At 36.8% G+C, this 14,385-nt stretch overlaps 1 protein-coding gene across 7 annotated transcripts in view; it reads right to left on the bottom strand.

Moving 5' to 3' along the window:
* RNF220 (ring finger protein 220) overlaps positions 1 to 14,385 on the bottom strand; it is a 366,981-nt gene that overhangs the window by 112,563 nt on the left and 240,033 nt on the right. For all 7 annotated transcript variants that reach the window (XM_088153606.1, XM_088153604.1, XM_088153605.1 and 4 more), the window contains one exon: positions 3,645 to 3,740. In XM_088153606.1, coding sequence (XP_088009732.1) covers positions 3,645 to 3,740 — 96 coding nt within the window. The remainder of the gene's footprint in view (positions 1 to 3,644; positions 3,741 to 14,385) is intronic.

The raw sequence follows: 14,385 nt of genomic DNA on the forward strand, positions 1-14,385 counted from the left end.
TCTGCTAAGGCTAGGATGTAATTGGGCTGTACATTTACATCCTGAAACTGGGATGTAATTGGCCCCTCCCTCATTTCAACTACTTACAGCTTAGCCTAGAGAAAAAGGATGAAATCTGATTTTTAATGGATTTTTCTTCAGGCAAATTGCACTCTTATCATGCATTTTCCTTCTACTTACTGTCCAATACCCCTCCCTCCCTGGTCTGGAATATTATAACCTGACTCAGTCTAATGCTTAGCATTCTCATTTCAAATTTATTACACTGAGAGATAGGAGTGCTCCATATTTTCTAGGACCTGACCTAAATTGATTTCTTGTGTTAGAGAAATAGATGCAAAGAATTTTTTAACTGGAACAGTTTTTTTTCTTTTCAGAAAAAAAATGTCATGTCATTAATCCTATTCAAATTCATAAGACTGTGAAGAAAGGATATAGAATAAAAATTCCATTTTCAAAAAGCAATGCTGTTTCTTTTGTGTGAGTAAAATGTTCAACTCAATACTAAGGAATTCTGAGTGATGATGTAGGGCTCCTCCTGCTCACCCCAGCATAAGGAGGAGCCACTAATTATTTCTTTGGGAAAGGAACACACAACATCATCTTCAACCCATCCCCAGCCTACTATGGAGACATATTTTCTTGCTCTGTGTCTAAAGCAGTGTTTTCTCAATACTGCCAGCATGAACCATGCAAAGCGGCCTGTCTGCTCTACTTCATTTCATTTCCTCATGATACTTATTAATTTGGGATATTGGGGAGTTGGGGTGAAATTGAGAAGAGTTCTACAAGGGACTGAAAGAACAGTGAAAACAAAGCAGTGCCTTTTTCCCCAATAGTGAGCCACCACTGGGCTGAAATTGACAAGAGTTTTCCAGTTTCCCCTTCTAGCTCAGGTGATAGCAAGAATGGTAAAAGAGTGGTGTTTCCCACTACCCAGTGCACTGAAGAAATGTTCAACATGAGCAAGCAATTCCTGCTTTAAGCCATGAGTTGGACAATATGACCTCTAAGGTCTCTTCCAGCTCTATTATTCTATGACTGCTGGATGTTTGTTCATGCAAAGAGAAACCATGTGTCCTCAAAACCAACCCTTTCCAGAAAGGAAAGTGATTGGTGCTTGCTTTCCAGGCATGAGTGGGAAGGAAAAAGAAGCAGGGCAATCTACTAATTAGGGCATGATAACTGCCATCCAGGTAGAATACCTGGTCAGCCAAAGTTTGAAATCCAGATGGCAATTTCTTAAGCTGGCTTAATTTCCAGACAATATCACAGGAGTCAAGCAGCTAAAGGCTGCCAAGTGGACTTGCCCTTAGCTGAAACAGTGAATTCTGGTTTTACCATTCATTTTACTGGAACAAAAATCTCTTTCCATATTTCTTACATATTTTATCTTCCATGTCAGAGTAAGGATTGCTGAAGTTCCCAAAGGTTGTCATACTGTCAAATGGAGAATGCAGGCATTCACATATGCATGAATGAAAGCTGTATCTGAAAACAAATTCTTTGTGTCTTGTGACATTGTCATGAAAAGTAATGAACTTGAATATGGTAAGGCAACCTTGTACAGCTATCACAGTACACAATAACAAAATCTTTACAAGGTACATGGTGCAAAATTTAAGATGAGTTTCTTAAATTAATTTTCTTGGATTTTACAGCACAAGTGTAAATTGTAAAATATTTAAATCTAATTTTAAAACCATTTTTTTCAAATTATTGAAATTATAGCCCCTGAATAACAAATAGTAGTGAAGATTCTAATTTCCTAATCAGCCTGAAATATTCTATAATTAACTTTCCTACTTCCTAATTTTCCTGCTCCTGAACATTCAATTATAAGACCAGGTTATATTAGTATCTAAATGGATTGAAATGCATAGCCTCATCATAACTTGTACTAACATCCCAAATTCAGATTGTCTATATGAGGGTTCTAGTACCCTATGAAAGGTGGCACATAGGCAGGGCATTTGTTGTTATTTGATTATTTTTAACTATTTGTATTTTTCCCCTGTATAGGCTTGTTGTTAACCATTCAGAGTCATTGTGATTCAAAAGGTATACAGGCTGAAGTAATACATAAATAAAATAACGTTTTAATGATACAAATGCCAATAGTGATCTACATCTAGCAACAGAGTTGTTCAGTTCAAGCTTTTATGATATTTTTTTACAAAATAACTCTACAAGAAGATGTTTGCCTACTAATCTCTTCCTATTATACATTTCGTAGGAAGCATAAATCTCACAAAAAACTTGCAATGCACCATTATTAGTACTTCAGTTTTACATACACACACACACACACACACACACACACACACAGAGTATTTCATTGAAAGTTCAGCCCACGGAATCAAAGGGTGATTTATTGCACAATGTCTTTTTAATTAACCCTTGGCTGGATTTATGTTTGAGGTCTGACTATTTTCCCAGCTGAACTCATATAACAGTTATACATTGGGGGTTTTTTTACTAATCAGACCTGCAATTTTCAGAACAGTTAAAAATAATTTGAAAGAAAAGAAAGATCCCCTAGAGTCTGTATAAGCACCATCTACAATTCCAGCTTACCTTGCCAAAGAATTTATGGGCCCCTAAAAGACTTGTTTCAAAAAATACTGTAAACAAAACAAAACAGGCAAATCCCCAAATGCAAGCTGGAATTTCTTGATATGTATAAATGCTATTATAAGTATTACATTTGATAAGATTCAAACATTGTTGAATGGTTTTTGAAAGAATGAACTAAATACATGTTGAAAGCACTTGATGTTTGAAATATAATATAAACTATGTAAACAATGTATCTGCTTATGACAATGGCTACTGTTATTGCTAATACACATATATTAGTTATACAACTCACAGAGAAAGTTAATCCTACTAGTAGAGTTAATTGGGATAATTATGCATTTTATCTTCCAATTAGAAGGGTACAGCCCATTTATCTATAAAATTCATCACCAGCTCCTTGTATTTCAAGTTTCATTTTTTAAAAAACTCTACTAGTAGAATGTAATATGAAATTAAGGTGTTCACTTGGACAGCAAGTTCTGTTGGCTTTGGACAGTGAAGAGCAAGAACCGATCATACCATCAAGTGCTTCCACACTGTAATGAGCAACTATTAAAAATACTGTTGAAACTTTCATACTTCAAATTTTGTTTTCTTAAAAAATGGCAACATATGCTTCTTTCAGAATGGAGTCTTATTTTTTCTTGCTGATTTGGGACAATTTGTTGGGCTTTCTATTTTTATCCACTTGAAAAGTAATACCTGTACAATAGTCATATATATATATATATATATATATATATATATATATATATATACATGCCACACACAAATATTCTCATATTCAATAATCTTCTTTATCAACCACTACTCTAACACAAAGCAATAGGAAATAAAAAGTGGATGTAATCCTCTTAAAGGAACTTGCAAAGTAATATTCATGTATTATATAGTACTGTTCAGTCAAGGTTTCCAGGATATAGGAACCTATGTATCAAACAAGTACTATCTGAATTTACATATGACATATAAAGACTAACATCATTCACTGAAAGATCTGTTAGTGCCATTTAGTAGCTCCTGGCTTTCAGTCGTCAGCTGAGTCCTCCTGGTATCATTCTCACCTGGTATCTGTCAGAGTGATGAATATCATCTGAGGAATGAGGTGATGCTGTTGGAGAATCTCCTTCCCGCTTGATGGAGGCTGACAACAAAATCGACTGTAGGAAAAGAGGGGGAAAGGGACAGCGGTTAAGAATGCAGAGGGGAAATAGAGCAGGAGAAGTGATATATAGTAGCAACAATTAAGAAAGCCATGGTTAAGTCAACTATGGGTTAGCATGTCAGACAAACACAGCCTATCATTCTTGGGTTTCTCCTGTAATAGTTTGCATAAACTACTACTGAAAGAATTATAAGAATGGGCCATGCTTTTTCCTATTCTTCAAGTAAGTTTCCTTGTTTATATTAACTGCACAGGCTGTTTGTGTTCAAGGCAGAGGTTTTTATAGCATTTAACTCTTTAAAGTAGGAGCCCATATCTGAATTTAGATATCATCTAAAATCATGAGACAGAGATCCACCAGTGGGCAAGTTCCATGCTAAAAAAACTACATTTTTTCCATTGTTCGCAGTTTATTAGTTGTAGGAATACCAGCAGGAAGTTCAAATAGATAAAAGCAAAATAATATCTTTTTTCCCCCCTAACTTGAATGAAAATTCCTTAGAAAATGTACTCAAATGATATAAATACAACAATAAGTAGGCAGAATGAGAACTGCTACAAATTCTTCAGAAATGACAAATAATGGTACACAGTTATAGGATCTCTCATTAATATTCTGAAATATCCCAGGTTGCGAGGATGTTTCTCTTATTTTTATAGCAGGTTATGAAGGCAAAAGAGTTAGTAATTTAATGGTATTTCTGAAGGTTATCAGTGCCTTGCAGACTTCAGGGCAGGGGCATATAAATTCCTTCTACTACAGAGTTTTATGGGAAATGACAAGAATGCTTTGACTATAGTTAAAAGAGATATATTCAGTGAAAATAAATGCTATTGTTAAGAAGCTCTCAGGAATACTAACTAAATTTCACATGAATGGGTAAGCCATATGGCAAAATGAATGCAAGGTCACAAATTATTAAATATACTGTGATAATAATACCAGATTAATTTTATACACACACACGTGCGCATGCACACACACAGTGTACAACATTATATAACACTAATGAGTGATAAGGATTAATAAAATAAGAGGACAATTTTAATAAATTAAACCAAAATGTTAAACTGACTTAGGTTCTATATTCATTCTATAAGCAGAGAAAAATTGGGACCAATTTGTTGACATGTGTATTTAACAGAATGGAGTTTATAATATTTTATCTATTCTTCACTTGCCTACCATTTAATTGCCATTTTGAAGCTAATTAACGTGACAGAAAGGCAGTACTTCAATCTACTTTCAGGAAACATTTCCCGAATTTTTAGCATGGACAAATTTTCCACGTTGGTACCAGTACCAAACCACATGCTAGTACTATTTTCCTTTTTTATGATAATTACCACTACTGGAAATTTCACGGATGAAGAATTTAACAGCACCCATAATAACAGTACTTATGCCACAATCTTCCTATTTGCCCCTGCTTTTGTCAGGTTTTATGTGTCATGAAGTTAATCTTATAAGAAGTTAATCTTATAAGAAAGGATATAATGTGGAGTCCTTGGGGTTCTCTGAGCTTGGTTCTTTTCTTGCAAACGTTTCATTACCCGGCTAGGTAACATCTTCAGTGCTAAAATGGGATGGGGTTTGCTCTCTATTTATCTGCTGTGGCCTGCTTTGCCACAGGATATAATATTTTTAATAACTAAAAAAAAAGAAAACAAAATATTTAACTCTTTTGACTCCCTTCTTTGCACTTTTTGCTGTGCTGGAATAGACTCCCTTTCCTTCCCATTCATCAGATTGATTCTGTGAAAGCTCCTCCATAATGGTAATCACTTTTACCGAATCGTTTTTCATGACCTTGTATCGCTCACTACTGCCATTTTATTTCCCCCATTCCCACTAGGCTTCCCACTAGGACTGCATGGGGCTCTGGGCCCAGTAATTTGGTAATCTTTCCACAGTAGCCTTACCTGCAACTGACAGCACTGAGCTCCAACGTTCAGCTGAACAGGACATCTATCTTGGGGCAGATGCTGAGGCAGGGGAACCAGTGCTGAGTTCTTGGACCACTAGAGTTGTGCGTGCTAAATGACCTTCCTGATCCCCTTACATCCTGACCTCTGATGCAGTGGACGATATGACCCCTCATCAGAAAGGAGAGATCCAACTGGCATTTCAATCAGCTCTTTCTCTCTCTCTCTATGGGATAGTGGGGGTGGGAAATGCCATCCTGTCTTTTATTTCAGGTGGCAAAATGAGTTGCCTGCCCTTGGGATCACTTCTCTGATTGGTGGTCCCAGACAGCTGCTTTTGTATTTCTCCACAATGTCTAGGAATTATGGTGCTAGTAAATCTCTCGATACAAAATCTCTAGTAAATATGAACAAGGGAGTACTATTATACAAGGGCCCTACTATGGGCTTTCCCACAGAGATGAAGGTGGAGGTTGTGAAGAACTGAAATGCCTCTGGTCTGTTCCAGGAGGGGTCTTCTTATGTTCTTGCCTTGTGGGAAATATAAATGAAAACTATTGGATGCTTGGTAGATAGTTGAGGAAATGATGTGGGTGGTGGCGGGTGGGGGGGGGGGGAAGAAAAAAAAATCAGTCCCAGGCCCTGGCAATTGCTTGAAAAATGGTAAACGTCATGACGGCCCTTTTCTTTCTATCTTGCAGCTCTAAGTTGTATGCCCTCTGTACGAAGAATGAATCACATTTTCATTTTTACTACATTATACATACTAACTAGACTATTGAATTAAGAGCAATAAGGACTGTTCTCCTTCTTATTCCTGAAACCTTTTACCTGTGAAATGTAAACTCCGGCTCCAAGCTAATGAATGAACAACTTTAAATTGCCTACATTTGCCTGCCAAATGAAAAATTGTGTATTTTATTTTCTAGGAAGTTTTTTATTCATATTGTAAGGACATGTATGGACTGAATGGTAAACACAAAAGGTAAATAGCTGCTCCCACAATATTTTAAGCAGCTTTGAGTCCCTGAACAAAGGCAGGATATAAATCTTGCAGATAAATAAGTTTATGGGCTGGATTTCAACTAACTCAAAACTCAACTAACTTATTATACATCCATATACAGCATATGCATCTATTGTATAATGAATAATTAAAGATTTCTTTGAATTGAATTTAACTCCTATTGACAACCTGGTCACATAAAAACACTTCAATGCAAAGTTTTGGCTGAATTCATGGCAGCTGAAAGGATTGTCATTAGAGATAAAATGGGGGTCCAGTTTACAGAAAATGCTGTTTTTCCTCATAGTTTTACACGTTACTTTCCTGAATTTGACATACTTTCTGATGACAAAGAGTGTAAAATGCTTATTAAATAAATTAGGGGGAAATTGTCATTTGGGGAGCAAATGCTGTACTTGGATCTGTAGAGTTAGAACAACCTGCAGCTTATAAGCTGCATGTGCCCCTCCCCCTACACTTCCATTTCATGCTATTGAAATTTAGCTTCAAAATGGCCAAATTTCAGGAGCATTACTACAAGTAGTTTGGGCAGGAGACTGACTTAAACCCCACCCGGCAAAAAATCTGACCAGTTCTGCCCTTTCCAGTGACATTATAGTATTACTGGATGGCTTCCTGTAGCCCTTTGGAAAATCAAGAGGCTGAGTTTCAGCCAGTGAGCCTTCAAATGTTCCCATCCCTACTTTAGAAAATTACATATTGCAGACAATCCCTTGCCTTATTTTTTTTTTTCAGAAGGAACTGCAACACTGCAAAATATTATTTGAACTAATTCCACTCCCTGTATATGAATGTGCTGCATCAGTATTCTGAGGTCTGCAGGAGTACTGGTTGCATTATAACTTTTTTCTTCTTGTAGGGACCTGATAGAAAGTATTAAAGGTACCTCAGCTTTCAATCTGATTCAGTGAAGACATAAAAATACAAAATGCAGGCTTTCAGAGTGCTACCGGTATAGCTTCTCAGAACCTCCATCCAACCCCAGCAGCTAGTCTGCTGACTCCCCATCCGTCCATGCAACTAGTTCTAATTCAATATGATTATGTGAAAAATGGCTACACTAGCTACAGAGACAGTAAATTAAACATTATGTATTACTTTATATCATGTGGTCCCAAGAAAAATGCTGGCCCCATTTATTCTACAAACCTCCAGAGCACCATGACAATGACCTCTGGGAAAAATGTAAGGCTAAACTAATCCCAAAGATGTCAATCTTAGGCCCTCTTCTACATACGCTCTCTGTTAAGATGAATAAACTGCCTCTTAAAATTGTAGCAAGCAGTTATATTCTAAATACCTCTGCAGCATGTTAAACACCATATCAATGAGTTGAGCTTTTGCTGTAGCACCAAACTGAACTTCATTTGTGCTTCCCATTTCACTAAGATGCAGAGAAAGTACCTCTGTTTAGGCAGCATCAGAAGAATTTACAAGGATACAGACAGAATTGGGAAGGGGAAAAGAGCAGAAGTAGAAACTTTAGAATTGTAAATCTTCTCAATTTTAAGTGCCCATCTTGCTACTCTTCACAGTATTTGCATCTGATTGTTGACTGTGGATTGCATTCACACATGGGTACTGATTTCAGCTCAGATGGGTCAATTAAGGACACATATTTTTTAACCAAGAGAGAACATTAAATTAGGAAGAGATAGATATGGAGTCAACACCAAGTTGTAGATTTAAAGATACTGTCTATCTTTAATGTGCTACAATTTGCACTTTTCTTGAATTCAGCATCAAAGGAAATGAGTATCTGATATCCTGTCCTGCCCATAAAATAACAAGCATTTGAATCAATTTGTGATCACACAGCTTTTTGCTATATCCCAAACCAAAATCTGCAATTTTTGCCAAATGAACTAACCTAAGCACAATTCCCAAGTATATACAGTAGATGGAAATCAAATGTTGCTAAGGCCACTCAAATATGATCCATGGATTCCCTAGATTCACTTCCAGGTCAAGGTTCTACTCTTGCTTGACGTTTATTTTCCTGTACTTTGAGAAAGTAAGTGAAAGGGAGAAGGTTCTATTGCATATTCTGACTCTGAAAAAAATTTAAATTATGCTTTTCACAGAAAACAATTTTCTTCATACTAACAGGAGAGCAAAACCACTATTTTTTTCTAAATAAACAAAAAGACCAGGAAAAGAATTACCAAAGTTCTTTGACTCAAAAATGCAGAAGGAAAAGACCTGGAGCAAGCAAGCAAGCAAGCAAGTAGGCAGGCAGGCAGACAGACAGACAGATAGATGGTTTCTGGGTTCTATAACAGACAGATCTTCTGCACATATTTGACATCTTTTTCTTGTTTGTCTTCAATAAAGCAACATATCTGTCTATCTTGCATCGTCCTTGTGAACATTCTGCTGTAACAAGATCCTGAATGTGGGATCGAGAGTATCTAGACTGTCAAGATTCACTCTGTTGCCTGGTGTGAAGTCTGACACTAGCAAGCTTATATGATGGAAACAAAAAATGGAAGCAAATATTGCTTGGCCAGACAAGTCATATGACATCTAAACAGCAATGCTGCAAAAAGGCTGGTCAGACACTCTGAAAGAAATGGATGCATCAGCTGTTTTTGTGGATTGTGCCTGAACGTCAAAGGGGTTATAACTCTAATTAATAAGAGAGAAATATGGAATCTATTACTTACTGAGAAAAATGCTGGGAAGGTCATGTATCAGAACTTAAACTATAGAAACATAATATCTGGTACCTATGAAATGACTTGTGTTCTGCTAATGTAAAAGACTAAACTGCAATTCACATCCAAGCTATGGAAAGATGACTCCCAATGTCGAACAAGATTGGGAGAAAAGACTGGTGGTACAATGTCTTGAGAAAAGTAGAAATCATAAACCGCTTTAGAGAAAAAGTTATGTGAAGTCATAGCACGAGCTTGTCATAATGCCAGATCAGATTAAGATGGGTCAACCTGCAAGATACAAAGCCTACCTGCTCTTCCCACTAAAGTCACTGCCATAAGGAATGCTACTTTCATAGGCTCAAATGATTGGAAGATAACTGTAATTTTTTAAAAAAACAAGTTCCACTGAGAGGCCATCTTAGAAAAAGGAGGGGAGAATTTCATAGAGAGCAGGTTCATGGCCCTCCCTGATTGTTTATATAAAAACTTTAGAAGGATATTTATCCAGACAAAAGGGGACTGAAATCCCCCACAAACCTTGTAGACTACCAACAGCTCCTGAGTACTGATACATAGCCTCAACAATTCTACTGTCTATAGACTTGAGATCTGTTGGCTCCACAGTGTGGATATGAACCCATTCTGGACTCATAATTGATTGACCTGTGGGGGTCACTTCATCTTGAATAGTTTTTTGAAAAATAGGTTCAGGGTCTCTGTTAAACAAAGGAAACACTACACAGCTGGTTAAAGAAGAGAAAGGAAATAGCATATGGACAATTGTCTTGATGGAAAATATAAATAAACTATTCTTGTGATGAATAAAGGCACAACTGAGTAAACTGAACCACTGATGTTTTTGAAGCCATCAGATCTTCAAAGCCACTTCCATTAAATTCTGCTTTCTTGGTTAACTGAAGTACTGGTTGTCCTTGGGACATTGCCAATATGAAGATATATGCCCCATCCTCTAGAACTACTATTGAAAAGATGAGCAGATGGTTGTGAGGCAGTTCCTATGTACTTGGCTTATTCCTCAACTACTGAATCCTATATAAGATATCATCCATCCTATTGTTAAGAGGCCTGCATCACTGAATGGCAAATCTTTGAAAGGGGCTGATCTTCATTGACAAGGCCAGAGAAGTGCAGCCATGTGTGCCTCCTGAGGGAAAAAGCTCCAGCTATATTATTTTATGCACAGTCTGCAACATGGCAGGATGTATTGATCTGTAGCTTGAATAAATGGCAAGCTTCTGCATAAAATATCTGAACCAAAAGCTTCTTGTCCTCAGGTAAACGTTCAAAAACCATAGCCATCTCTTCCTATAGAAAAATACTGATAGTGAGCCATGTACACATGGTGAGCTGCAAAGGAAAGTTCCAGAGCAGAAGTCTGCTAAAATAACACAGTTTTCATTTTTCCTTATCCATTAGTGTGGAAGGCATTTTAAGTCAGCTTATTCTTTGAAGAGTCAACTATAATAGAATTTGGGATATAGTAGTTGAAAAAAGAAGACACATTTTATTGTTATTCAGCTCTGGACATATTCAGGAAACATTCCACATGTGTCAAAACACCCTTGGACAGAAAAGGTGACCTCCCAATGCTGGATCAGGCAAAGGTAACAGTGCTGCTATACAGGGGTTGAGTCTGAAGCATTATTCCGGACCTCAGTGCACAATTGGCTAGGAAATGCCAGAAGTGACTGATAAGTTGCTGTAAGTAGAAGCTACTAAATAGATTAAGGAAATGAGTGCATAGTCACTGAAAGAAATACAGAGGGAAATAAAAGCAGAAATTGCTGAGATGGCAAGTGATGGCTAGATAAATAAGTCAAAGCTCATTCCAAAGAAGTCAACCACTGTGTCCCAGGTAAGGACAAGATAGACATAAAGATGTATCTGAAGATAAAGCTATAGAAAGCTATTAGTCCCATATTGAAAACACAACTACTGTCCAGGTAATGGTCATTTAGTAAAGCAGGTAAATACACCAAGAAGACAGCTGGTAATAAAACATTCTTCCAGCAATAAATTCCATATTGTTCCTATCCATAATATGAAAAACTATGGATTAATAACAAAGAGAATAGCATTATTTGTTATGACCAGGAGTGCAGTATTGGAAGGTATCCCCATCTTGATGTCAGACTACCAGGGCATAAACTGAGCAGTAAATTGCACCAGTCAAGTGACAAAGTCTGGGTAAAATACTGAAACCAAGGGCCAATATGTGGTTGGTTCTCAGGAGAATTCTTGCAAATGTCTTCAGATAAGGTAGGACCAAAATGCTCTGTCTGAGACTGAGATACTCCTAAAATCAAAGAGTGCCATAAAGTGAGCAGTGTCAATAAAAAGGGAACTGAATGTCCTGCAACTAATGACTGTGTATTGCTACAATGGATAATATTTCAACTGGGCAATACAAAAGGTGCAGGATTTGATGCTGCATTGCTGTGTTCATAAGAAGAACTTGTATTACATTTCTTCCTATGGGTTTATAGTTCTCCAATATAGCCACAGTTAGTCTTCTTGGATGCCATATCAGAGACAGAAGCAACATTCCTGGAGTCAGGATGCTGCAGATAGTCACAGCCAGTTGGGATCAGAGTCACTGATCTCAAAGGAAGAATCTGGTTATCTATTTGAAGCTGGTGAAGTAGAGAGGCATCTGGGACAGAAACCAAACATGTTCTCACAGAAGCCATAGTAATAGCTTTTAAAGCCTCTTCTCGGAGTGAGGCATTAAGGTAGAACAAAGTTCCATCATGTCTGAGGGATGAAATTCTGGCAACGGGCACTGAAGTTTTCACAAAGTTCTTTATCCAGACGAAAAGATAGTCAGGATGTTTGTTTGCTGCAAATGTCTGAGGGTGGGAATTTGCACCTACAGCTGGAACAATTGTGAAGAGGCTTAAAGCAAAGAAATGTGCCAATAAGAGCTCATGAAATAAGTACAATGATTAAAAATATATATTTTTAGAGTAAAGGAAAAAAAAATTAACAAGGTGAAAAAACCCACAAAAATAAGCAAGTTCAGCATGAGAAAAAGTACAAAAGTGACTGAGAATATTCCTCATTAAGTACTAACAGTAAAAAAGTGCTAAGGGGTTTGAGGCAATTTAGCATTACGTGAAAAGCAGTAGGTTGACACAGCTTAGCCAGAGAACATTCTAGAATATTAGTCTTTACTTACCTATGTATTGTTGCACAGGAACCAAAAAGACTCATTATTCCTGTGGTTCAGGAGAAAATACTCATTTTTATAAGGTAAAACTCTGATCCTAAAGTACTCAGTCATATCAATTAAACCTCTGATTCTAAAGCTTAGCCATAGGTCAATTGGACAGCTACAAGAATTAAAATAAATTCATTTTCCATCAGCAGAAAGTTCTACTGGAAAGATAGCACTTATGCTCTTTGAGACTTCTCAATTATATCTACAGAAAATGTTGTCAGTATAGATATACCACTGGCACTGGTTCACCAGTGGTAGGGGCCAAAATGGGACACACCCAGAGCCCTTATGTTTCCCCAACACACCCACAGATAGCCTTCATTATATCATCCCTAGAGCTTTTCAGTACGAGTGGGAAAAAGAAGAATCTGTTGAAGAGGATACCTTTCACTTCCTAAACTAGTTGTAGCAAATCAGCAGGACTCCAGAGGAAGAGCATGCTAGCCAAGGATCTATGCCCCTCCACACATAAAAGGATTGTCAGGAACCACACTGGTATATATCACCAGAGAAATTGTATAGAATGTATAAATGCACTTCTAATTTATGTTGGAAATGTGAACAAGAAGAAGGGATATTTTATCATATTTGGTGGATGTGTAAGAAAGCTAGTAAATTCTGGATTCAAAGGCACAGCGAGATTATTGTATGTGCAAAGATAGAAAGATTCGGCACTACCCACAATGGAGGAATGGTTGGCAAAGATGATGGAACTTGCTGAGATGGCTAAACTGACTTGTTTGATCAGAAAAAAGACAATATCTATGTTTACTGCTGACTGGAAACCCCTTATGGACCTTTTGTGTAAAACAACAACAACAAAAACCTTATGATTTATGGTTTTGATGATTAAACAGGATAGATGATAGAAAGAAGAGAGTTATATTGTAACTATAGAGTAAGAGGTAAATTTATAATTGTACTTATAACTGCTGTAAAGAAGATGAGAAGCTATTTCTTTGTATCTTTTTTCTTTCTTTTCTATTTTTCTTTTTTCTCCTTTCTTGAGCTTTTAGCTTTCTTTCTGATTTCTTTCCTTTCCTTTCCTTTTTCTTACTTTATATTATTTGTATTAGTTTTTATCTTCCTTTTTAAAAATCATTAATAAAAATTATATATATACAGAGGAACCACATATTCCCAAATTACTGATATTATAATCATGAATAGTTTTAAAAAAATATTTTATTAATCCCCCCATCTCCAAGCCATATAAATTATTGTGTTTAGATCATGTAATACTCCAGCAACTTTTCTCCCCACCCAGGGGCTTACTGCCAATGGGGGAAAGGTAACTCATTGCATCCTATGGATTTGCTCAACTTAGATCATCTTTCTTGACCTCTGAAAGACTCTTGACATTCCTGCTGTAATGGCTGGCATTGGGAAAAGCAGAGAAAGCTATCAAAAAATTCAAGATTCAAATATTCCCTTTATCTTTTGAACTGAACCATTCTACTTTTGCTCCTCTGAGAAAAAAAACTTAGAAAACTCATGATCTCAACTAATCATAAAATATGGATTTACTGAAAATTGCCCAAATAATGTACTTCCCTTGATGTTGTCTTCCTTCTACTTGCAGAACATTTCAATCACAACACATTCTATGGTCTAACATGTTTTGTGTGGATCCAAAATGTTTGCTGAATATGCCAAGTATACAGAAGCAGGCACCAGAAGTCCAGAGTCCCCTGCCTTCCCCTGAACTCCTTTAGAAAAGAAATGAAACAGCTAATTCAATCTTTCTCTGCCACAGCTCCATTCCCTGTCACAATTCCATGGCAAA

Source organism: Python bivittatus, unplaced genomic scaffold, assembly GCF_059951505.1.
Source record: "Python bivittatus isolate LINGU-HERP-01145 unplaced genomic scaffold, Pbiv_v1 ctg000700_np1212, whole genome shotgun sequence".
NCBI lineage: Eukaryota > Metazoa > Chordata > Lepidosauria > Squamata > Pythonidae > Python > Python bivittatus.